Genomic DNA, 26,866 nt, shown 5'->3' on the forward strand with positions numbered 1-26,866 from the left:
GCCAGAGCATGCTTGGTATTGGCTGCATTGAGAAACACACAGGACACCTTGAGAGAAATGACTGAATTTAGGCATCTAAGCAAACTGCCTGGTGAACATACAGAAGATTTATTGAAAGTGAAAGAAGAAAGAAAGACGTTAGAAGATAAGATTGCATTGTGTTGTTGTTGCCAATGAGTTACTGGCAGACAAGCACCACACGCACCACTTCATCTGTCAACTGTCCCTGTCTCCGCTTGAGACGAACAGAATATCCAGATTAAGCAATTCTCAACTATTGTACTCCCTGACAGACACACCTGCATTCATTGTTTTGAAATACAGGGGTGTAACCAGTGTGGTTTTCACGCCTTAGCTATGCTTTTGACTTGTTGTGTTTCGCCTCACAAATAAAGGCCATATTCGTTCACTTTTTTGTGTATAGAATATAGTCTGCAGCTGTTCTTTCAACCCGCTTGTACTCTGCCTCTTCCATCTGCTCTCTTTTACCCCTTTCACTCATTCTCTTTGGACTAACACTGCCACCCATTCTGGCTCAGGACATTTTCTTCCACCCTGTCCACATGGTCTTGTTAAGGGAAGACTGAGGGAGTAATCTATGATTATACTATCGCTTATTGAATACTATTAAGGGGGCGGGACAGCATGATAAAATCCCTTGGGAACAGTGAACAGAGTGGAGAGATTTATAAGGCATCTAGTGACACTTTTCAAGGGCCACCGTGACATTAACTGCCGAACAGACCCGCGAGGTGGGTTGGCAGGTTACCAAATGCCAAGCCGAGCTGAATTAAGGAACACTATTTTGCTTAGAACTAGGTCATTTCAAAAGGAAAGTCGGTTCATTGCAGGAAAGCCCAGAATAGAGTTTTCACGTCGGTGCGGAGTCCGCTCATAATAGAACACATAAACTGTAGTCAGTGTGACGCGTTCTCAAGATCACAGCCGCATTTTCACACCGACTTTTTGTCTGTCGATGTGCCCGCCTACCCCGGTCTACATGCATTCCATTTCACCTGTTGCTGCCGAGATCTAATATTTCCAGTGGGAGCGATTAGGAGGAATTTAATAAAAACAGACACGAGAGGGATGGTAAATGAAGTCATGAAAACTCTTCAGACGGAATACGTACGCACGAGAACTCCGGAACTCCTCTGGATATGCTTGAAAGCGAAAGCGCGAGTACGGTCCAAAACCCATCACTTCTTTATTTAGTCAATCTCTGTGTTTATGGGCTTCCATTTCACTCAAATTCAGGAACAGTAGCAGCTACACATTACCCGCCCCCTACTAGACAACTACAACTGTGTTTGAATTGAGAAGACTGGATATTCTCAGCCAGGTAAGATGTTAGCCTATTTGTTTTTCTTAATTGTGTAGTCACTTAGGCTAACCGGTGATTGGACTCTAACCTAAGCAAAAATGTTTATATACATCTAAACTCTATATACATTAATTAAATACAGACTATCAGAGAATACATTTTAATGTACACATTTCTCTATATATATTCAAATAGGCTGCATAACAAAAACATGTTTTGGCCGTTGCAAATCTTTTATTATTTATCGCCAGTTTAGTGGTTTAGTCTACATGAATTGAGCCTACAGAACGCGTATTGCTTGGCATCCACGTTCTATGGGCACACATTGGACTTAGATTCTATAACCCAATGAGTTATATTCGCTGTGAATCTATGACAGGACCATATATGCTTCTAATCCAAACCTGTTAAATCGGTGTCCAAAACCTTGTGTCGCACGGCTCTCTTCTCCTTAGTTTATGTAAACTCACATAAGCTTCTCAGACTATATCTGTGTTTTTTTATCATTGTATATCACGTCCATCAACAGTGTGTATAAACGAAGGGAGAGAAAATATTGAGTCGGAGGGTAGCCAGAGTGTATCTTATGTTCAATCTGTCCTCTTTCTGTTTCTCTCATACCAATTTTTGGGCTGCATTTGCACCGACTGGTTTATGTCTAAGACTTAGCCTGTCATTAGTTGGTCGTTATTTTTTGTCTTAAGATCTAAGAGATTTGATCTGGCAGTGTAATCTCTAGCTCTGTTTAGTGTCGTTGAACTAGCACATATTCCGAATATCCATGTAATTACTACTGTCTCTGGATTGCTACAGTACATTTTTCACTGTTGCAATATGCACACCTCATCTATGTGAATTATTCAATTCATGAAATAGTCCTGTGTGTTCACTGTTAGTTTTGTCAAGGATAATTCCCATAAACCACAGTGAGATAATACGACAACTCACCTTTCCCGGCAGTGAACGACTCTAGACTGTATTTTAATCTACAATATTGGCGCTAAGAAATGCTGGCCAAGCAACAGTGCCACTCTGGGAGTCTAACAATAGGCCTTACCAGCCTCACAACTCGACCGGTCACGATATCTCGCCTCTCCTCTGGCAGAGAGATGCCACACTGAGATTCTATCTAGCCTGGTCATGGTACCCATGGAACATAATGTCCTTTTGGACCCCCCCCCCCCCCCCCCCCATGTGCTGGAGGTGGAAAGGTCAAGAGGAGTTGCTTAGTTCAGCTGTACTGCTCCGGAAAGTACAAAAGAGCTGAGCGATTAAATAACTGTTTTTTTATGGAAATTGATTTCATTGTTAATGATCAAGTGGTTTAGCTGTTGAAACTGTATGCAGGCCAGTAGAGTTAGCAGATTCACTACACAGCCTCTGAATGAATTCCAGACAAATTATAATCAGTATGTGGATTACAGACTCCTTCCCCAATATTTGATGAACATTTTAATCATTTAGCAGACGGTCTTACCATTAGTGAATTCACCTGTGGGTTGCTAGCTGAGACAAACTCATTGCACAGTATGTAAATGTTTTCCTCGGCTGTCAATGCAGTCAGTGCAGAAGAGACTTCAGCTACTTAAACTGCCTGTGTGTTATCTAACACTGTAACTCCCGATTTCTCTCTTGTGACTAGTGTAACAGTATGCTTACTACAGATGTTTGTCAGGTGAGAGCAGCTCCCGCTTAGTATTTGCCTGGCAAAGGTTACAGACAGTCCATTATATTTCCACCCCAATATTTTCTGGAGTACTAAGAGGGAGGATCTTTGATAGTATACCTCCCAATGAGAAAACCAACACAAATATACTCCTTTAAAGAGGGTGAACGGTTTGATTCAATTAGATATGTAGACATTAGAAAAGCTCAATGGTTGATAATGGTGACTTATTTGACATCATCCATATTAGTTATGAATACACTGTCTCTGACTGTATGTTTGTGTTTACACTTGGACTGACCACCAGGGACAGAACGTGTGTGGACTGCCCCTTTAATTGAATGGAAAGTACTGGGTCAAGCCTTAGTAGGGCAGTTCTAGTCATGTGTGTTTGACATATTTTCCCGGAGCCCTTGTATTGAGCACAAAGTGACGACAACAAGCCCTTTGCATTCAGCCACAGCCTTACATAGAATGGACAGTATATGGTTTATTGCGGGCTACACAGTGCCTTGCCTGCAATCCATTCCAGTAAGTCACTTCCCAGTCAGTATTACCCTGTGAGATACAGTGTGTTGTTATTTTAGCAGTGGAGCCGCAAATTATTCTTTGTGTTTGTCCCAAATGATGACTGTACCAATTACATCCAGCACACAAGACGTTCTCTTGGAACTTCTAGTGCAGGAATGGCCAGCATTATCAAGCAGCACATGTATCTCTTTGGCTGCAGCACGTTCTGTCCAGATATGTCAGGCTGATACGTAAGCCAAAGTCTAGGTGTTAACCACCAGCAAGGCAGCTGACGATGATGCAATCCACTGAAGTTAAACTGGACCAGGGACTGAGAAAATGAGCATGGCTCGTGTTGCCATGTACACACACACACACACACACACACTACGTAAACACAATTGTCCCTTAAGGCTTGATAAAACAGTGAGATGTAAATTCTTGTCCCATAATTATGTCAACGCAGGTGGGGGATTAGATTGACCCTCCTTTAGATACAGTTGCATACCCTTGGTGAATTGGCTATATATGTACCATTTGTAAAGAAAACATTAGTGAGCAGGCAAAACACGTCTTTTATTTCTTATGGGATTCACTTTCAACTGTAGGTAATAACAGAATGGCTCAATCTAAAAACATAAAAAGTCTGCATATCCTTAGTTCTTAATACTGTGTATTACCCCTTTTAGCATCAATGACAGCGTGTGGTCTTTTGTAATAGTTGTCTATGAGGCCCTGAATTCTTGCAGGTGGTAAACTGCCCATTCGTCTTGGCAAAATGCCTCCAGGTCAAATTCTGTGGTTGTCTAGCATGAACCGCACATTTGAGATCTCCCCAGAGTGGCATGATGATATTAAGGTCAGGAGACTGTGATGGCCATTCCAGAACCTTCACCTTTTTCTGCTGTAACAACTTGTTCTTAGGGTCATTGTCGTGCTAGAAAGTCCAAGAGTGTCCCATGAGCAGCTTTCGTGCAGAAGAATGCAAATTGTCTGCCAGTATTTTCTGATAGCATGCTGCATTCATCTTGCCATCATATTTCACATGATTCCCATGCCTTTAGAGCTCACACCCCCAAAACATCAGTGAACCATCACCATGCTTCACAGTGGGGATGGTATTCTGTTCACTATAGGCTTTGTTGACCCCTCTCCAAACATAACACTTGTAGTTGTGGCCATAAAGCTATATTGGTCTCATCACTCCAAATTACAGTGTGCCAGAAGCTGTGACGCGTGTCAAGGTGTTGTCGGGCATATTGTAACTGGGCTTTTTTGTGGCATTGATGCAGTAAAGGCTTCTTTCTGGCAACTCGACCTTGCAGCTCATTTTTGTTCAAGTATTGTTGTATTGTGCTCCTTGAAACAACCACTCAATCTTTTTCCAGATCAGCCTGTATTTCTTGAGGTTACCTGTGGGTATTTCTTTGTATCCCAAACAATTCTTCTGGCAGTTTTGACTGAAATCTTTCTTGGTCTGCCTGACCTTGGCTTGGTGTCAGGAGATTCCAGAATTTTCCACTTCTTAATAAGTGATTGAACAGTACTGACTGGCATTTGCAAGGCTATCCTTTTCCATCTTTATAAAGTTCCATTACCATGTTATGCAAGTCTTTTGACAGTTATTTTTTGGCTCAGTATCTAACCTGCTCTGTGCATCCACGTGAGAGCTAACAAACTCATTAAATATTTATACACAGACACTAATTGCAATTTAAAATGCCACATGTGTGGGAAATCCACCTTTAATTTCCATTTTCACCTTTAATTGCCTGTGTGTGTCACCTTGCGTGTCTGTAACCAAACATTCAAGACTGTAAACTTTTGATCAGGGCCATTTGGGTGATTTCTGTTACCATTATGATTTCAAAAGGAGCCAAACAACTATGTGATAATAAATGGCTTCATATGATCACTATCCTTAAATGAAAGACAGTTTTTTTGCATGATCAGTCATATTTTCAAAATCAATTCTGAAATTTCACAATTTCTGCCAGGGTATGCAAACTTATGAGCACAACTGCATGCAGGCATGTCACTGGACAGGGTGGAGAAGGGCTAGTAGGCCCTTAATGAGCTGCACTATGTGCATATATGCTTAATAGGATGTAGTGGGTCATTCTCTCTCTGTCACTCTGTGTCTTTTTGAGGTGTTGACCTTATGGATTGTGGAATGGAAATGTTGTGTAATTTTTGCCTCTCTTTGATCGCTGATCTTACCTGGGAGAGCATGTACTGTTTATTTGACTGCATTTCGGTATTTTGAAAAGAGCTCATCGTATTAAATCCTTTAGTGGGAAAATAATCTGAACTGTGCTGTCTGTGTAAACTCAGCCTTTGTATTAAATGTACTGTGTGACGTTTCAGTTGTCACCCGTTGTTTCTGATTGTCTGGGATTGATTAGCACTGCGGTACGAGTGTCTTCTGGCCTGGTACTTGGGGCCATACCATTGTGTAACCTCCGGACATGAGAGTAATTATAACGCATACACACTACCACATTACACACATTAACCCCCCCCCCCCCCCCCCGGGATTACTGTTCATTTATTCCTCTCTTATCTCTCCCGCCACTCCTCTGTAATTGAGACCAATTTACAGCTCATTATAACAGCATATCTTCCTTTCTATCAGTTGGCCTTTTCCCCCTTTTTTCTGCTTTTCGACTCACTTTTATGATTCTTTTTAAAATGTGCTTTTAAGACCAGTCTTTGTTTCCTCCCTCTTCAAGTTCTTTATCCTCACAGGGATGTCTTGAATGGTATCCTAACCTGCCATGGTCTGCTTTGACCCAGGGGCCTGTGGTTTGCTGTGCACTATTAAACAGGGTGCCATTTCACACACAGTCCCACAGTGTTTGTTTAGCCTTTGTTGGTTGCTTCTAAATATCCTCTGTGTTGACATGAATAGATGGACTTTACTCCTGCGTGGCTCTCTCCCTAGCACACCACTCTTGATAGGGTGAATGAACTGGACTTTACTTAGAGGTCAGATAACACCAACCCATTTGCTCATGTCCGTTTGGGTCTTATGTGTGTGAGTCAGTTTTGGCTGAAACAAAGCTCACCAGGTTCTGCCCTCATTTTGTAGGCCAAAGCATGCACTCCGTAAAGCATTGCAGATGTACTGTTATGGTGTTGACTCTAATAACCTTAGGCATAATTAAACTATTACATAACTACTCTCAGCATAATATGTATAATTAGAGGTATATGCAGGGTGGGGTAGGTAACTTTTTAAATGTTATCTGTTACAGTTACAAGTTACCTGTTCACATTTGTAATCAGTAACGTAACTTTTAGATTATTTAAACTAATGTAGTGTAATCTTCATAGATTACTTTCATATTAAGAGGCATTGGGGAAAGAAATAGAAATAGCCTATAACCAATTGAATACATTTTGCGGCTTCAATCAATGTTAGAGTTTACATAGCTGTCCTTTTTACCTTATGGGTTGTGTACAGTGCCTTTGGAAAGGGTTTCTAAACCATTCCTTCTACTTCGATATGAATGGGTTACATCTCTACATTACACGCTAAAGGTCTGTCAGATATTCAGCCATTCCAATTAATCCAATAACCATCCATCTTCCAGAATCTGACTTTTCATATGAGCATAAACCAAAATCTAATGATGCATAAGCCTATTCTGTTATTTGTGTTTTATTCATGTTTATAAGTGCTTCAAAACATTGTTGAAAAATAAATGGCAATTACTGGAAAATGTACATTGTTGTATAGAAAAATGTAGATATCCGCAAATAACCTGCAAATATTAAGGCCACCAGTGACGGATTTTCAAAACGGAAATGAAATAAATAAACTGTGATTATAAACCTGCACTCTTAGCTTAAAGTAAATTACATCAGCAGCCAATTATAAAGATGCAATGCATCAGCCACATCAACTGGACGGAGTTGATGTGGCTGAGTCAAATGCTAATAATGATTCTTTGGCAGAGTGCTTCCCAACACACCTTTTCTCCTCAAATGTCATGGTAAATGTTTTGTCTTGAAGGCAGCGCCATGTTACAGATATCTAACAAATAGTTGCCTAATCTATTAAACAATTCCTGTCTAAGTTATTCGGTGCAACTCTTCCTGGCTGTGTTGTTTGTTGCATTTGCCAAATAAACCTTGAAATAGATATAACACCAGGTAGGACTATCACATATCATTGTTCTAAGAAAGATGCATCAAGTAGATTGCCAGCATTTTATATGGCATGGCTAATATTATCGTAGATATACTCTGTTTTTACCAGCCATCCAACCAACCAAAACCGGAGAAAATGTAACTAGAGCTTCTTCCGTCACTTGTTATGCCAGTGAACCCCCTTTGCGCGCATGATTATCACACACAACTGAGGTGCGCATTTGTTATTTTGGTTCAAATAAGGATGTTTTTAAAACCTTAGATAACACACTCAAACATGCAACGTGTCATAATTATTTCGCGTACCTATTCTTTTTTTTGTAATCTGGTACTCCCCAACTCTGGATATATGCACGTGCACATACACCCACTAACATTCCTACATAATATATAAATAGACTTTATGCATGCAGTCATTGTTTTCTAAACAACCCAGTATTGTATGTCAAGCACAGCTGGGTGAAGTTGCGTTTCACACAGACAGACTGTTTCCCATCTCCTCATTGGAAATATGTCTCTGGCCTCTGACGTTTTAGGAGCCACTTCATACCCCTCTTCCTCTCTTCCCCCTCCTCCTACCCCTCTTTCTCTCTTCCCCCTCCTCCTACCCCTCTTTCTCTCTTCCCCCTCCTCCTACCCCTCTTCCTCTCTTCCCCCTCCTCCTACCCCTCGACCCTCTTCCCTCTGTGTTCGGGAGGCCTCACTCATATCAGAGTTGTATATTTATCTCCATGTCCCCACTTCTCCACACCCTCTTGCCTAATAAGGCCTGGCAAGCCAGAGAGACAGGGAGACAGGATGAGAAAGAGAGAAAGAGAGGTGAGTGAGGGTTAGAGCGTGAGACAGGGAGAGATGAGACAGACAGGGAGAGACTGGGAGAGGAGAGAGAGATTGGGAGAGGAGAAAGAGAATGGGAGAGGAGAGTAGAGAGAGATTGGGAGAGGAGAGAGACAGAAGGAAAAGCAGGGAGAGATGGATGGAAAAAGAGAAAGCGAGTGAGAGTGTGTCTGTGTTCATATGAGAGAGGGTGATATGAGGAAGGTACTATATTTATAGTTGTAAATATAGTTTTGAACATTCCTGGTTGCACTATTCCTGCATCTTGAAAACTAAAAAGACAGGTCATCACTTTTGTTATTTTAGAACAATTTATATTATGAATTAATGATATTGTACATTGAATGTGTAAACTAGTATAGTGTATGAACTATAATGTACACTGATCAGCCATAACATTATGACCACTGACAGGTTAATTGAATAACACAGATAATCTCGTTATCATGGCACCTGTCATGGGCTGCATTGATGCATGTGGGCAGTGAAGGCTGGCCCTTTTGGTCCAATCCAGCAGACAGGCTACTGTAGCTCAAATTGCTAAAAAGGTTAATGCTGGTACTGATAGAAAGGTGTCAGAACAAACAGTGCATCGCAGTTTGTTGTGTATGGGGCTGCATAGCCGCAGACCAGTCAGGGAAGAAGGTGGCCTGGTCTGATGAATCACGTTTCCTTTTACATCAAATGGATGGCCGGGTGCGTGTGTGTCGCTTACATGGAGAACACATGGCACCAGGATGCACTATGGGAAGGAGGTGAGCCGGCTAAAGCAGTGGGATTCTTTGGCCAATGTTTTTCTGGGAAACCTTGGGTCCTGCCATTTATGTGGATGTTACTTTGACACGTACCACCTACCTGAGCATTGTTGCAGACCATGTGCACCCTTTCATGGCAACGATATTCCCTGATGGCATTGCCCTCTTTCAACAGGATAATGCACACTGCCACAAAGAAAAAAAATTTCAGAAATGGATTGAGGAAGACAACAAAGAGTTCAAGGTGTTAGGTGTTCAATCCAATCAAGCATCTGTGGGATCTGTTGGACAAACAGGTCCGATCCATGGAGGCCCCACCTCACAACTTTATAGGACTTAAAGGATCTGCTGCTGACATCTTGGTGCCAGATTCCACAGCACACCTTCAGAGGTCTAGTGGAGTCCATGCCTCGACGGGTCAGGGCTGTTCTGGCGCCAAAAGGGGGACCTACATAATATTAGGCAGGTGGTCATAATGTTATGGCTGATCGATGTGTATTAAATAGTTTACTATAGTATCTTGAATGGTATATAGTGGTATGTGGATTGCATAATAAAGGTACAATGTATATTATATACAGAGTAGTGAACATTTGCTAGGCAGAATTTCATGGTGTATTTATGCAACAAAGCACGATGGTGTGTTGTATGGCCAATATACCACAACTAAGAGCTGTCCATAGGCACAATGCATTGTCCTTCGCCATGGGATTTTGGCTATACACCAAGATGCCTTATTTCTCTTTAAAATATACCCACACAATTAGAACAGTAAAAATGTCATACCCGTTGTATACCACTGGTATGACATCCCACAAATGTTTGCTTTTCTAATTGCGTTGGTAACTGGTTTATAATAGCCAGTGGACATCTCTGGGGTTTGTGATATATTGCTGATCATGTGTATCCAGGCATAGTGCCTAAGAACAGCTCTTAGGCACTATGCCTGGATTGGTAGGAGTGGTATATTGGTTATATACATCACCCTCTTGTGCCTTATTGGCTAAGTATATTATAAGGGATTGAATGAACATACCACTTCAAAGCTGAATTGTATTTTTTCTGTGTTCTGTATATGTGGGGTTATTGCAAGACTGCGTCATTGCATTGACTACAACTTGTGTGCCATTCTTTCCCACAATGCACTTTGAAAGCTGTCAGGTAAATAGGTAGTGTTTACTGTGCTGTGCTCTCTATCCATACAGCAAAGCCTTGTGCTAACAGACCCTGTCCTGAAATAGCACCACAAACCACCACCCTAGATCATGCTTTCTCTTATTTTCTTTCACTATCCCTTCCATAGGGGGTTTCCCAATCGACCAGAACAACTTTCTGAAAGTCTGTGGGATTTTCTTCTCTGAAGTGCTTAACACTGACACAGTGGTGTACTAATCCTGGGGTCACCTGATTCCTGTGGCCTTGCAGTGTATTGAGTTACCACTGTATTCAGTCAAGTTAGCCAAGGCTAACTGTCATCGTCCCACCCCTTTGGTCCTGCAGAAATGCCCCTTGACAACACGGACACCCCGAGGAGCCGGTGGGAGCAGGGTTTGCGGCCACCGTGGGTCACTCGATTGGCCGGAGGGCGAAGCCCCGCGTCATCTGGGGCGGAGTCGGACACAGAGAGCAGCAGTACAGAGAGTGAGCGGGTGAGTAGGAGTGGCTTTCACATTAACTGGCCTTAGGGTCGTCGGGGGTGTATACTGCCAGTGTGGTCAGAGACAGATGTTTCTGCCCAAGGGGACTTACTATATACTTTAACACGCGGCCATTAGTCACCAACTGAACCAGCTGCTTGACTTACACCTGGCCTGAACAGCCTGTTTTAAAGCTTCTGTGTGCTGACTGCACCTCGGTCTCCATTTCATTTCTCAGTCTCACACCAGGCGTTCAGAGGGGGGCTCAGGTAGGATCCCTCACTCAACCTCCTCACTCCAACAGCGAATCACAGAGATCGACCAGCAGAGGGAGGAGCTAAAGATAGAGGTGAGGAGTTGAGCAACACTGACAGTCTGTAAATTCATATGAATGTCTGTCCCGTCTTCACAATCCCTGTGGGTGGGTGACGGCGTTCCTGGCCTGTCTGTGTGTCTGGGTCCAGGTGCAGCTGGAGATAGCCCTGTTAGAGGCAGAACTGCAGGAACAGAGGAGCCAGCTGCAGGAAAACACACTGCAGCTCCAGAAACTACAGGAGGGACCAGGCAGTACCAGTGAGACTCACAGACCGACACACAGACAGGAGGTCAGTGTTTCTAGATACAAAACAGACATGCAGACAGGAGGTCAGTGGTACTGGATACAAAACAGACAGGCAGACAGACAGGAGGTCAGTGGTACTAGATACAAAACAGACAGGCAGACGAGGTCAGTGGTACTGAAAACAAAACAGACAAGCAGACAGATAGGAGGTCAGTGGTACTGGATACAAACCACAGACAGACAGACAGGCAGGCAGACAGAGGTCTAAGCTATAGAGCTATGGAATGACATCACCAATGGACTTTTATATGAACAGATGACTGTTGCCTCCCTACTCATCCCCACTTACTTTTTCTTTGCTGTTTTTCTCTGTCTCCCTATCTCACTCTGTCTCCCTCTCTCTCCCTATCTCTCTCTCTCTCTCTGTCTCCCTATCTCTCTCTCTGTCTTCCTATCTCTCTGTCTCCCTATCTCTCTGTCTCCCTATCTCTCTGTCTCCCTATCTCTCTCTCTCTCTGTCTCCCTATCTCTCTGTCTCCCTATCTCTCTGTCTCCCTATCTCTCTGTCTCCCTATCTCTCTGTCTCCCTATCTCTCTCTCTCTCTGTCTCCCTATCTCTCTCTCTCTCTGTCTCCCTATCTCTTTCTCTCTGTCTCCCTATCTCTATCTCTCTGTCTCCCTATTGTTCTCTCTCTGTCTCCCTATCTCTCTCTCTCTCTGTCTCCCTATCGCTCTCTCTCTGTCTCCCTATCTCTCTGTCTCCCTATCTCTCTGTCTCCCTATCTCTCTGTCTCCCTATCTCTCTGTCTCCCTATCTCTCTGTCTCCCTATCTCTCTCTCTCTCTGTCTCCCTATCTCTTTCTCTCTGTCTCCCTATCTCTATCTCTCTGTCTCCCTATCTCTCTCTCTCTCTGTCTCTCTCTCTCTCTGTCTCCCTATCTCTCTGTCTCCCTATCTCTCTCTCTCTCTGTCTCCCTATCTCTTTCTCTCTGTCTCCCTATCTCTATCTCTCTGTCTCCCTATCGCTCTCTCTCTGTCTCCCTATCGCTCTCTCTCTGTCTGCCTATCTCTCTCTCTCTGTCTCCCTATCTCTCTCTCTCTGTCTCCCTATCTCTCTCTCTCTGTCTGCCTATCTCTCTCTCTCTGTCCCTATCTCTCTCTCTCTCTCTCCCTATCTCTCTCTCTCTGTCTCCCTATCTCTCTCTCTCTCTCTGTCTCCCTGTCTCTCTCTCTCTCTGTCTCCCTATCTCTCTCTCTCTGTCTCCCTATCTCTCTCTCTCTGTCTGCCTATCTCTCTCTCTCTGTCCCTATCTCTCTCTCTCTCTCTCCCTATCTCTCTCTGTCTGCCTATCTCTCTCTCTCTGTCCCTATCTCTCTCTCTCTCTGTCTCCCTATCTCTCTCTTTCTCTCTCTCTCTCTCTCTCTCTCACTCTCTCTGTCTGTCTCCGTTTGTAGGAGCGAGCCAATCTGGAGAGGGAGAGGGCCCGGGTGGAAGATTTGAGGAAGCAGTTGAAGGAGAAGGAGACACTGATCCCAAGTCAGCCTGAGAACCAGAAAGAGCAGCTACTAATGGACCTGCAACAGGTGCTGACTGATCCAAGACCAGTCCAATCACCAGTCTTATTTATTATAAAAGCTGTTATTTTAAAAGATTTATAATTAAAGAAGTGTACACAATCAAATTATGCATTTAGTATTACATTTATTGTTGACTGTTTAAAGCTGGCTAAGCTTGCCATCCAGACGCACAGATCTAATGGACATGCATTCCATGCTGTTTGCGTTGCGTCCCTACCTGTCGCTGTGTAGAGTTGTACCAGGTGTCTTTCCACTACCTGTTCAACTTGACATGTCAGTGTGTCAAAGAGTTATTTGAGACAGGGACGTAGACAGAGGGCTTATTGTACACCGTGACAGTGACATGTGGTGTCATTAGGATGACCGAGGATGCAATTCATAATGCACTACTTTGGCCCACAGCCCCATAGTCCCTAGTTAAAGGTAGTGCATCATATAGAAACTATGGTGGCATTTGGGATGCAGACAGAAACCTGGGTGGCTGTTTATGGCTGTTTAATGAACGGTCTGGTCCCGTCAGTGGTTTCATGTTTTAGCGTTTTGTGCCAGAGGCCCTTTCTATACTAATTGACAGCGGTGTTCAGTTGCCTGCCTATTTATTGTATCTTTTATCTCTTTCATTTCTTTCTCTAAATCTCTCCACCCCTCTCTACCTTTCCCTCTGTCTCTGTCCCTCTGTTTTTTATAAATTCACCACTTCCTCTCTTTCCCATCATCCCTGTCTGTCCTCCAGGAGAAAGAGATGGTGGAAGCAGCAGGCCGGGCATTTGAGGACTGGGAGTTTAGCGTCCTGGAGAGCGAAGCCGGGATTGAGGAGGATAGCGAAAGGGAGAAAGAAGAGAGGGAACAAGAGATCAAAGAGGAGAAAAAGAAAGAGATCTCATGCCAACAGCATGCTGTAAACTCAGCACAGGTAAGCCAGGTTGGCCAAATGAAAAGGCAGCAAAATTGTCCGGGAATCTCACAGCTTGTTGGACTGGTTTCGTTTAAAGTGTGACATGTGATAAGTCAGTGTTTACACTGTGAGGGGTGACGCTGGATTAGCCACCATTCAGACTTATTCTCTCGGGTTTCCATTCAGGGCCGTATTCATTCGAACACACCGTAGTAAAGCTCCTATTTGCAACACGTTACAGTTACTGCATACAACTTAAGATAACTAAGTGGAACAACCACACAACTCCGTTGTAGTAAGTACACCCTGCTCACTGAAGTAACTGTCAGCAGAGTCAGTGCTAGAAGGAAGGAAAAAATACAAAAAATCACATGCATTTATTCACAGTGGCAGGAGATGTTTTCTCCAGGACTCAAAAGATTTGAACTGGGCACCACAATCTGGGAGTGGATGCGAGGTAGTCACTCATTTTGGAAACGGGCCTCACATGCGTACACCCTGCCCCTACCCAGTTCTCAAGAACACTTTCTGCATTACTGTACACTGTCACGTGACTGTGCAGAAAAGCGAGGTAATTGCATCAGAGGCCGTCCTGGAAAGGAGTGACGTAACGAGGGAGGGAAACAGGAGGCGGAAGGAAAGCCAGAACTGGTTTACTGAGGATGTAGGGGAGGAACAGTACGGGATTGAAGTAGTCGGGGTGTGAATGAGAGAATGGAGAGAGAGGAGGTACAGGGCTGTCGAGAGAGGAGGTTCAGGGCTGTCGAGAGAGGAGGTTCAGGGCTGTAGAGAGAGGGGCTACAGGGCTGTAGAGAGAGGAGGTACCGGGCTGTAGAGAGAGGAGGTACAGGGCTGTAGAGAGAGGAGGTACAGGGCTGTAGATACAGAAGGTACAGGGCTGTTAGAAGCAGAATTACCAGGCTGTAGAGAGACGAGGTACCGGGCTGTAGAGAGAGGAGGCACCGGGCTGTAGAGAGAGGAGGCACCGGGCTGTAGAGAGAGGAGGTACAGGGCTGTAGAGAGAGGAGGTACAGGGCTGTAGAGAGAAGAGGTACCGGGCTGTAGAGAGAGGAGGTACCGGGCTGTAGAGAGAGGAGGTACCGGGCTGGAGAGAGAGGAGGTACAGAGCTGGAGAGAGGAGGTACAGAGCTGTAGGGAGCAGAGGTACCGGGCTGTAGAGAGAGGAGGTACCGGGCTGTAGAGAGAGGAGGCACCGGGCTGTAGAGAGAGGAGGCACCGGGCTGTAGAGAGAGGAGGCACCGGGCTGTAGAGAGAGGAGGCACCGGGCTGTAGAGAGAGGAGGCACCGGGCTGTAGAGAGAGGAGGCACCGGACTGTAGAGAGAGGAGGTACAGGGCTGTAGAGAGGAGGCACCGGACAGTAGAGAGAGGAGGTACAGGGCTATAGAGAGAGGAGGTACAGGGCTGTAGAGAGAGGAGGTACAGGGCTGTAGAGAGAGGAGGTACAGGGCTGTAGAGAGAGGAGGTACAGGACTGTAGAGAGAGGAGGTACAGGGCTGTAGAGAGAGGAGGTACAGGGCTGTAGAGAGAGGAGGTACAGGGCTGTAGAGAGAGGAGGTACAGGACTGTAGAGAGAGGAGGTACAGGGCTGTAGAGAGAGGAGGTACAGGACTGTAGAGAGAGGAGGTACAGGGCTGTAGAGAGAGGAGGTACCGGGCTGTAGAGAGAGGAGGTACCGGGCTGTAGAGAGAGGAGGTAATGTGGGAGGGAGAGATGAATGACAGCATGTAATGAGCTGGAGAGATATGAGTGATGATGGTGACAGAGGTTAGTGTGTTAGAGTTGATTCAGCTGGACTGTGGCCTTGAGTTGACAGCTCTCTGTCTCTATCTCTCCCTCTTTCTGACAGATTTATTGTGCTAAGCTGACGTTACTCATTCTTTCTTCCCTGTCATCCTTCACTCCTCTCCTCTGTTATACCATCTCTCATCTCTTAACTCATTAATGATGGAAGATGTGAAATCTCTTGCTACAGTAATGAACAAGATGCAGCTGTGAATCTCTGGACACTGTGCAATCCATATTAAAAGAAAGACAAGATGTTTACTCTTGAGCTGACATTGATTTGTATTTCATGTTTTGCACAGGAGCGAGTCCAGCAGCTTGAGAAACAGCTAAAGGAGATGGAGAGAGAGAGGGATCGAGAGATGAACGCCTTGAGAAAGCAGAGAAGAGAATTACTTCACACAACACACAAGGTGGGAACAAAAGCTAACTTCTAAAATCCACATTCTTTATATACAAATTATGTAGACATTCTTTTATGTTCCTGCTTGCTCATGTATGATGTGGAATTAAATGTTCTGAATTGCTTGGAAGCTATATATATAATATATATAATTCATTCAATGTTCATAAGGGTAAAACATTTGTTAGCTTGGACAGTGATGGCATTGTGTTTGAACCAATGACACGCCTTTAATTGGAATTATGACAAAGCCAGTTAAAAAGGGGGAGGAGATTACAGATAGTGAAAGAGCAGAATGTAGCATGGAGAGAGTCGGAGAGGGAGAGAAAGGGAGGGAGGAGTATAGCAGAACAGGGAGAGAGACAGAATGACAGAAGATTAGCCGGGTGAGACCATAGGAACGCTCCGACAGCCACGGTGAGCTATAAGAAACCACATTCAATCTGCATGCCTCAAGTGTGTTTGGACAGTTTACCGCCTGTACACAGGTTCATGTAGAAATGGAAGAGGGGCTCGGGAAAGGAGGAGGGCAGAAGGGAGTGTCATGTACAGGGAGAAGGGAGGGACAGACAGGCAGCGTGTGTTCTTGTGTGACCGCGAGAAAACAATTTGGCTGTTTGTATGATACGTCAGGGTAGTCATATGGGAATTACAAGATGAGGACTGATTTTGTTACAGAGCTATTGATGTCTTTGCTCATCCAGGCAGGGAGAGATATAGACTGAGACAGAGGGACTGATTGGTGTTGGGGGAATGAACGCCATATCTGAATTGCTCATGTGTTTGTGAGTCGGGTGGTGGGGCGGGGGTCAGAGAGGGGTAATGTTGAACTCGTTAGGGTGGATACTGGGAGCTGCTGTGATTTTTCCATTCTCAGTGAGGTGCAGAATCCTTGTAGTGACACTCCCACTGTGTAATGGCATTATGTCAAAATACATCCAGGTTGACTCAGCATCTGTGTTGGGACGTCTTATGACTTGGACACCCAACTAAATGTCTGTCTGTTTCAGAGAAAACAACAAAATAGTTGCAGTTTCTGGTCAACTTGTCACCGCTGTCTTCTCTAACTGCTTATGAAACAACTTCTCTAACTGCTCTATCTCCTATCAGGTTTTGGCAGAGAAGAAGCCGCTTGCCGATTGGTCCAACATCCCCGTCTCGAGCCCTTGCATGATGTCACTGTCACCGCTGACCATTCAGAAATCACCTCAGGTGTTTTTGACAGTTGAACAGGACACAGTAGGCTCTGATTTGATTGATGTATCTCCCAGGAATGTGCAGAAACACTAACTCGCACTAACTCAGTGTTATCCCCTAACTGAAGGAACAAAAAGAACCGGTCAGTTTGCCACGGAGACGGAGCTCGCACCGCAACAACAAACACTCCGATAGGCCAGTCTCGTCACAAGGTGAGCTATGATTTGAGTTTGAGTATGAGGTACTTTGTGCCTTTGATTTACTTCATCAAAGAGCAACATAACATGAAAGAGTAGGTCTCTCTCTCTTGTTTTCCGTGTTTCTCTTCCTATCTGCAGGACTAGGTGTGGCTCTGCTAGATGTTGCTGTGAGCAGGATATACCTGTATGAACTAGACCAAACAGCGGGGCGGCTGCTCCATTACTAGTCTACCACTTCAGTCTGAATCTATATGACCTTATGGGCCATTTGCCACTCTAGGAGCACAATGGCTTTTTTTTGGCTTAGGAGTTAGGTTTAGGGTAAAACTATTGGGGTTAGGCTTAGAATTAGGGTTAGGGTTAAGATGTATAGGTAGGGATTAGACTTAAGGTTAAAGTTAGGTTTTTCACGATATAGTTAGAGGATAGGAAATCAAGGAAGATTCTAGGGAAACTACTTGTTTTGACTTAAGGGTTAGGTTTGGGCTAAAACATGCAATTATGGGTTATGGTAAATAGAATTGGAATGGAAATTCTTTTTTGTGGCCCCACAATGATACAGTATACAGTGGATATAAAAAAGTCTACACACCCCTGTTAAAATGCCAGGTTTGTGTGATGTATAAGAATGAGACAAAGATAAATCATGTCAGAACATTTTTCACTTTTAATGTGACCTCTAATGTGAACAATTCAATTGAAAAACAAACTGAAATCTTTGTGGGGGATAATAACCTGGTTAAATAAGTGGGCACACCCTCTTATAACTGGGGATGTGGCTGTGTTCAGAATTAACCAATCACATTCAACCTCATGTTAAATAGAAGTCATTACACACCAGCCATCATTTAAGAGTTCAGCTGTTCTAGAAGGTTTTTCCTGACATTTTCTTAGTGGCATCTCAGAGCGAAAGCCATGGTCCGCAGAGAGCTTCCAAAGCATCAGAGGGATCTCATTATTGAAAGATATCAGTCAGGAGAAGGGTACGAAAGGATTTCCAAAGCATTAGATATACCATGGAACGCAGTGAAGACAGTCATAATCAAGTGGAGAAAATATGGCACAACAGAGACATTACCAAGAACTGGACGTAATTGTTCACGTTATTGGTCACATTAAAGGTGGAAAAGGTTCTGACAATTGATGAAAAGACAAGAAGAACACTGGTCAGGGAGACTTCCAAGCGGCCTACAGCAAAATTAAAGGAACTGCAGGAATTTCTGGCAAGTTCTGGCTGTGTGCTACATGTGACAACAATCTCCTGTATTCTTCATATGAATGGGCTATGGGGTATTGTGGCAAGATGGAAGCCATTTCTTACAAAGAAAGACATTCAAGCCCGGCTGAAGGTCTGATGAAACCAAGGTTGAACTTTTTGGCCATAATTCCAAAAGGTATGTTTGGCACAAAAGAACACCATACCCACTGTGAAGCATGGTGGTGGCAGCATCATGCTTTGGGGCTATTTTTCTTCAGCTGGAACCAGGGCTTTAGTCAGGGTGGAGGGAATTATGAACAGTTCCAAATACTAGGCAATTCTGGCACAAAACCTTCAGGCGTCCGTTAGAAAGCTGAAGATAAAGTTCACCTTTCAACACGACAACGACCCAAAGCACACATCATCAATTGTTTGGTGATATGAAGAGGGCTGTGCACAGGAGATGACCTCGCAAAGAAGAGTGGGCAAATATTGCAACGTCAAGATGTGCTATGCTAAGAGACTCCTACCAAAAAAGACTGAGTGCTGTAATAAAATCAAAAGGTGCTTCAACAAAGTATTAGTTTAAGGGTGTGCACACTTATGCAACCAGGTTGTTGTGAGTTTTTTGTTTTAATTTTTTCCCCCTCAATGATTTAAATTTGTTTTTCAATTTAATTGTTCACATTACAGGTCACATTAAAGGTGGAAAAAGTTCTGACATGATTTATCTTTGTCTCATTCTTTTACATCACAAGAACCTGGATTTTTAACAGGGGTGTAGACTTTTTATATCCACTCCTAAAGTGTGTGTGTCATCTATTCTCTTTCTTCTGCTTATCTTCTCTCTGATCTCTCCATCTCCTTATCTCTTGTGTGTTGTTTTTTGTGTTCCATCCTTTCTCTCATCCTTTCTCACTGTCAATCTGTCTGTGTCTCTCTTTCTCCCTGCCTGCTTGTCTGTCACACAGGTCTGGTGGGAATGGTACTGGACAGCCGGGGCCCGATGGACTTCATGTCTCCTGTCCCCTCCCACAGACACAGCAACGGGCACAGACCTGGGAACAGCAATGGGTTCCTCACCCCCTGCAACAGTGCCAGTAGCTCCCGGGCAGCCAGGTCAGTGGGGAGAACCTCAGTCATGGACTGTGAGAGAAGGGATCTGATAGGTTATCAGGAGGAGCGGGGAGAGAATGAGCTGCATGTGGAAGACGTGATTGGGTCAGTGTTTGTGCATGTGAAGGATGAATGCGGCCCGTATTGTCCAACAGAATGAGTGTTTGGGAGGTTGAGTTGACCGTGTCTTCATCCTCCTGCTAGCCCAAGTGTGGAACTGATAGACCTGGTGGAGATAGAGAGGAAGCTGAGGGAGGCCAAGGCAGAGAGGGAGAGGCTGCTCAAAGAAAGGGTGAGTATGCAGCAGATATGTCATATACGTGCTATCGACTGGTAGTCAAGTCTTTTTTAATATTTGTCCCTTCGGTTGGGGACCCAAGAAACCAGTTTTTGTATAGTTTTTTTAAACTCAAGGCTCATGCGTCAATCAGCACTCCAACCTCTCAACTGTTCTGCACTGTCACCGTGTACAATAAATCACCTGTCTTCTTTCCTGTCTCAGATAACTCTGTGACACATTGGCTTGTCAGGTAGGACAGGTAGTAGAAAATAGAAAATAACTCAGTGTATATAATAGATTATACACAGACTTTCACAGACCAATTCATACCTTGTGACACATATATGGACTCATATTTTTTACATGATTAAGTGGAATTGCATCCAAAAAATACTGCATTGTTTGTGTACTGAGAACATTTTGTAAGTTGCATTTTAAGTTGCTTTTATTATTACAGACAGCTCATGATGTTTTGGCACGGCACGTCTTCTAATTGAGCAAAACTGAATGCAAATAATAAGCATCACAAACATTGTCATGTTTTGGGCTCAAACATTAGGGGGATGCCGTTTGATTACAACACAACTTCTCTAACACAAAATATTTTAATGAGATGTAGGATTATTTTCTGAAAAACATAGGTTTCAAATGTATTGGCCCCCATACAAACAATATTTTGTAAAGCCTCCCATGGAGTAGATTACAGCGCTGAGCCTCTTTTGTGTCTGACAAGGTCGGTGCACACATTTAGAGGCATCTTGGACCACTCCTCCGCGACACACATTTAGAGGCATCTTGGACCACTCCTCCGCGACACACATTTAGAGGCATCTTGGACCACTCCTCCGCGACACACATTTAGAGGCATCTTGGACCACTCCTCCGCGACACACATTTAGAGGCATCTTGGACCACTCCTCCGCGACACACATTTAGAGGCATCTTGGACCACTCCTCCGCGACACACATTTAGAGGCATCTTGGACCACTCCTCCGCGACACACATTTAGAGGCATCTTGGACCACTCCTCCGTGACACACATTTAGAGGCATCTTGGACCACTCCTCCGTGACACACATTTAGAGGCATCTTGGACCACTCCTCCGCGACACACATTTAGAGGCATCTTGGACCACTCCTCCGTGACACACATTTAGAGGCATCTTGGACCACTCCTCCGTGACACACATTTAGAGGCATCTTGGACCACTCCTCCGTGACACACATTTAGAGGCATCTTGGACCACTCCTCCGCGACACACATTTAGAGGCATCTTGGACCACTCCTCCGCGACACACATTTAGAGGCATCTTGGACCACTCCTCCGCGACACACATTTAGAGGCATCTTGGACCACTCCTCCGCGACACACATTTAGAGGCATCTTGGACCACTCCTCCGTGACACACATTTCAAGGTTCTTTTTAAGTCTTCGGTTTGCGCCAGCGGGCTGCCCTCTTCAATTCAGACCACAGGTTTTCAAATGGATGGCCATTGTGAAACATTGGTTTTGTGGTCCCGCAAACATTTCTGTGTTCATTTTGATGTGTGTTTTGGTCATTCAGTTGTTGAAAAGCCCATCCACGGCCAAGCCTCAATCCCCTGCAAGAGACAACCAGGGTTTGGGCTAAAATGTCCTGGTAATTGGTGGAATTGATTATGCCACCAGTCTTAACAACAGCCCATGGACCACTGGCAGCAAAACAGACCCAAACATCAAATATCAGGTCCTTTTCCTTGTATGTAGCTGCCAAACATGCTGATGGTGTGCATGACAAAAACAATTTGAATCTGAACACTTTTCCAATTGTATTTTTAATAATGCTTGGCAAAGTTGAGGCACTGCAATTTGAGGGCCGGGCTCAGAATATGAGCCCAAAATTATTGTTTGTGTTGTTTATTTTTTGCATTCACTTTTGCTCATTTTCATGATAGGTGCCAATACTTCCTGAGTTAACTGTACAGTATGTTATTTTTTATAGTAGGTTCAAAAGACCAATTCAATTTTTTTTAATATTTTTAAGACCAAGACCTTATATGCTATACATATCATATTTGTTGTCTGAAAACAATATAATAATTACAATATATACTGTTAGGTATATTGCTAAATTAATACCATTTAAACTGCTCACACACTGAAATTATATCCCTTCATCCATTTCTACCTATATTTGCAGGGGTTGGCTGTATTTGAAGTGATAGTTTGACCCTGAAATCCATGTGTGGTGTTAAGGTCTGTTATGTAATAAGGGTTGGCCATATTTTTCTTCTCCCCACTGTGGTCCGTAAACCTGGCTCAGAAAAACTCAGGCACTAAAACAAAGATATGGATCTGTTTTGAGCAATTGATATTGCGGAATATAAACTTTGATACCATCAACACCAATTTTTTTTTCTTTTTTGGGGGTGGGGGTTGAAAACATTAGGAACATACCTTCCTTCATAGGAAAATTAGCGCAATATAAATAATTCAATATTGCAAGTTAGGGCTTTTATGACATTTTAGGTGACGATTAATTGTCACAAATAATTGCGATTAACGATTTAATTGTGTATTTTGTTGGTTTTATGCCACTATTATAGTGTAAGACTAATAGTACTGTAATAATACACCTGGTGACCCGGAGATGGTTCTTCAGATTTATGGTGTTCGTATTTTTGATCATCACCTTTCTGAAACAAATCCGACAATTCGGCTCCTCCAAATAATTGCTTAATTTGGCTGAAAACCAAAATGTGCCCAGAGCGGTGCCGTTGTATTGGGCTTTGGAACTACCACTAAATCCATGTGTTAATGATTGCTCTACAGCAAATGCAACCGCAAAGCAATGACAATTACATTGCATTTTTATGCATTTTTTACCTTATCATCTACAGAGAAAGTTGAATTTTTCTAAACACAATTTAACTTGGCCCTCAAAACTTCAAAAGAGTCAGCATCCTAAAACCTGTCCGTTTCTCCTACCTGCCTGACATGTTTAGATCTTATCACAGGGTGCACCAATCAAACGAGTAATGTAAGTTTAGAAAGACTGATTGAGCCTGCATTTTGATCCAGGAAGCGAGGAGGTGTGTGGTGGAGGAAAGGAGGCAGAGAGGGCTAGAGGGCAGAGAAGCAGCAGAGCCCGAGACAAGACCAGACACACATCCAGAGGAGCAGTCTCAAGTTACTAGTCCAGTACACAGATCCACTGAGGTCAGTCCTGTCTGTCAGTCTGTCGCTCACTGACCTGTTCTCCATATTGATACTCTATTCATATAGATTATGTTCCCTCTCAGCGCTCCCTCCCTCTCTTCCTCTCTGCAAACTTTGACCTGCGTGGCCATGTGGAGTCGTTGGGTCACCGGGTGGAGGGCTGCGTGGGCCTGCGCATATCCCCGCGGCGCTGCGCCGGCTTCCTCACCAAGCGGGGGGGCCGGGTCAAGACCTGGAGAAGGAGGTGGTTCCTCTTCGATATGGACCACAAGAGGCTAGCCTACTACACAGGTCAGAGGAGCTGAGAAACACGGATGAACAGGCGGCTGTTTCCCCACCACTCAATGACATTTTCCGCTGCTGTTTAGTTGGGTCCATCAGTCTGAGACTCCTGTTACACTTGTCCAGGTGATGCCAAAGTGAGGACTGTCACTCACAATTAGGGTTTCATACCTATCAGAGTTTCAAAGCCTGGAGTTGGACTGGAGTAAGGTGTTCGGGTAGCCAGGCGAGGAGAGAGTGCACTGAGGCGATGTGTGTTGGGTGCAAACGTGTCAATGCCTAAGCTGGTAATGACTCTCTTTCTTGATCGCTCTCTCTAATGCTCTGGTGTGTACTTCCATTGTTTCAGACTGTGATGAGAGGAAGCTGAAGGGGGTGATCTATTTCCAGGCTATAGAGGAAGTATACTATGATCACCTGCGGACAGCCACCTCAGTGAGTCCATTCTACATCATACACCAAAGACAATTATCCAAATTGACACTATCATACTTAACCAAAATATATAAATGCAATAGTATAAAAATGGTTAACTGAGCCACCCCCGGTATTTCAATCCTCGCTGTCCAGCACTTGGATAAGTGTAAGTGCTCAGTCAGATGCGTGTGAAAAGAGAAGTGTGTTTTTAACCTGGTTTTAAAAAATGATTCATTTGGGGCACGTCTAAGGTAGTTTATTTTAGTGCAAGGACTCCTTGCAAGGACTTATGTGCAGCATAACTGCTAAATGCAGCTTCGCCATGTTCAGTTTGGACTCAGGGCTCTACTAGCTGCCCTGAGGTCATGGATCTAAGATTAATATGTACCCAAGATGACAGTATCATACTGTATCATACACCAAAGATAACTATGTACCCAAGATGACAGTATCATACTCTATCATACACCAAAGATAATTATGTACCCAAGATGACAGTATCATACTCTATCATACACCAAAGATAACAATGTACCCAAGATGACAGTATCATACTGTATCATACACCAAAGATAACTATGTACCCAGGATGACTATCATACACCAAAGATAACTATGTACCCAAGATGACAGTATCATACTGTATCATACACCAAAGATAACTATGTACCCAGGATGACAGTATCATACTCTATCATACACCAAAGATAACAATGTACCCAAGATGACAGTATCATACTGTATCATACACCAAAGATAACTATGTACCCAAATGACAGTATCATACTGTATCATACACCAAAGATAACTATGTACCCAGGATGACAGTATCATACTGTATCATACACCAAAGATAACTATGTACCCAAGATGACAGTATCATACATCAAAGATAACTATGTACCCAAGATGACATTAAAAGTGTTAAAGAGATGACCAGTTAGTTCAGTCAGACTTGAACCGAATCACAAGGTTCAACTCTGTTTCTCTTCATTTTCATTTGTCTAACACCTTTTCGTTCTCTCTCTTCCTTTCTGTTTCTTTTCCCGTCTTACTTCTCTCTCCCCAATTCCCTCTTCCAGTCTCCGCGGCCCTCCCTTACATTCTGTGTGAAGACGTATGAGCGTCTATTCTTCCTGGTGGCCCCCAGTGCCGAGGCCATGAGGATCTGGATGGACGTTATTGTCACGGCAACAGATGAGCACAGCCGCTACTGACATGACCTGACCTCTGCCCCCTCGCCCCTGGGGCTAAATGTCCATCCACCTAGCTGTCCTGGTTACAGTATCAGATGTTTACATTATGTTTGACGGATTGCAATTCTCAACCACAGAGGCCAATGTGTTTTGGACACAGCTTGGCAGCCATTCTGGTGCCTGAACCGTTACATGACCGTTACATGTTGTTGGTGAGTAGTGATGGTGGACATATTCAGAAGAGCTATTTTTGAAGGAAGTTACATTTAAGTCTTGATAGTTTCTCTGGAGCTTCTATTGTTGCAGGACTAAGTGGTGTGCTGTTACAGGTTCTGTTTTTGATCAACAGAGGTTCAGAAGGTGGAAAAGAGACAAGGCCATAGGAATATAAAAAAACATGGGCGTTTCAGGAGAAACAATTGGACCGCTAAGTGTCACTGCCAAACATGATTTTCATTTTATCTCTAATCAGGATTTACTGGATGGTGCTTCTCTATCAGATGCTGAGCTCCCTCTTGGGGCCAGAATGAAGTATTGAAGGACTACAGCTTTGTGTAGTATGTGTAAATGGAATAAATGGTATGTTTTTTTTGCATCGGTCAAAGGGCTGTTCAGATTAAATACAAATACTGACTCTGCATTTAGTTCTTAAAATGGACGGTTTGTATGTTTGACACTATAAACAGAAAAATTGTATGCTTTTATATAACTACATGTTATTATTATTAAAGGTTGTTTCTAAACTGTTGTTGACTTATGAAAACAACCCTCCCAGCTGATTCCCATTCCTTCCATGTCTACTTATTTTTATTATGCATACATTTTTGTCTTCTCATTCTTTCAAGACGCTTTAGAGCAACTTTATATAAACTGACACTGATTATTGTAGATATATTTATTTATATCTGATCTAGGTGGTCTGTGCTTCTTTCCCCTGCGATTAGAGGAGGGTAAATGGAATCGTGTTGAATTTACATTGTTGCTCTTTAATCTCCTGAGCGTTGACCCGCTGCTAGCCGCTCATGACACTGAACACCAGTCGCAGCTTCTAAGATGGCTTGGACTCAAGGTTGGTCACTTACTGGGTCCAGGGAATCCACTCTGAAAACTCAGCCACAAGGTCCTTTCTGAGCCAGGATGTCACACACCCAGTGGTGGCAGCGTTGCATAAATAGATTGAGCGGATTAGACTCCTGTGGTGTCAGCTCTGTACTGGTTCAGGTTCTGCAGTTCCAGGTTTGGAGTTCAGTAAGGAAGCAGTGGTCGAAGCAGCCCCATTCACCTTTCAGGACCTGCTTCCACAGGCCTGTAGATATTAATTAAGACAGCCCTCCTCCGGCATCAGTGAAATAGAGTCAGTCTGTTAGGTCAGAGATCCAGCCTGTAAGAACCCCATCAACAAACATGATCCCCAGTCAGTGAGAGAGTTGCTGAATTTGCTGACGGAAAGCTACCCGAGTCCTCTGCCGGCAGGATCCCACTGGCAGCATCGGTCACCCACACAGGGTGTGAAGTGTTGGCCAGTGGCCTGGGGATTATGTCACCAAAGAGAGCCCTACAACAAATGGAGAGGATGATTCACAACACCCATTGTGTTTCCCTTGGTTAGATTAATTACTGCACACACTGGCTTGAAACAACTATCTGGTTTTT

At 43.8% G+C, this 26,866-nt stretch overlaps 1 protein-coding gene across 4 annotated transcripts; it reads left to right on the forward strand.

The window, feature by feature from the left end:
- The first annotated feature begins 493 nt into the window (after nt 1-493).
- phldb3 (pleckstrin homology-like domain, family B, member 3) lies at nt 494-25,956 on the forward strand. 4 transcript variants are annotated; one of them, XR_827715.5, is made up of 16 exons: nt 498-1,342; nt 10,748-10,896; nt 11,123-11,233; nt 11,349-11,489; nt 12,902-13,030; nt 13,758-13,937; nt 16,026-16,136; nt 17,237-17,365; nt 17,451-17,535; nt 19,693-19,840; nt 20,042-20,129; nt 23,181-23,318; nt 23,402-23,609; nt 23,950-24,035; nt 25,100-25,425; nt 25,563-25,956. XR_827715.5 is itself a non-coding variant. In XM_010868255.5 (15 exons), exons 2-15 carry the CDS (start codon nt 10,750-10,752, stop codon nt 25,232-25,234), a joined length of 1,830 nt encoding a protein of 609 aa, XP_010866557.2. In that variant the 5' UTR covers nt 494-1,342; nt 10,748-10,749; the 3' UTR covers nt 25,235-25,956. The 4 variants fall into 4 exon arrangements, 3 of the variants coding, with proteins under 3 accessions (XP_010866557.2, XP_010866556.2, XP_010866558.2); XM_010868255.5 differs by having other exon boundaries at nt 494-1,342; nt 11,355-11,489; nt 25,100-25,956; XM_010868254.5 differs by having other exon boundaries at nt 25,100-25,956.
- Nucleotides 25,957-26,866: the final 910 nt, after the last annotated feature.

This window comes from Esox lucius, chromosome 20, assembly GCF_011004845.1.
Source record: "Esox lucius isolate fEsoLuc1 chromosome 20, fEsoLuc1.pri, whole genome shotgun sequence".
Lineage (NCBI taxonomy): Eukaryota > Metazoa > Chordata > Actinopteri > Esociformes > Esocidae > Esox > Esox lucius.

Excerpts from the sequence above, each read along its gene's own strand:
- phldb3 (XM_010868254.5), top strand. The coding sequence starts at position 10,750 with ATGCCCCTTGACAACACGGACACCCCGAGGAGCCGGTGGGAGCAGGGT. Across the intron at positions 13,031-13,757 it reads TACTAATGGACCTGCAACAG|GAGAAAGAGATGGTGGAAGC; the intron begins GTGCTGACTGAT and ends TCTGTCCTCCAG. Across the intron at positions 24,036-25,099 it reads ACCTGCGGACAGCCACCTCA|TCTCCGCGGCCCTCCCTTAC; the intron begins GTGAGTCCATTC and ends TCCCTCTTCCAG.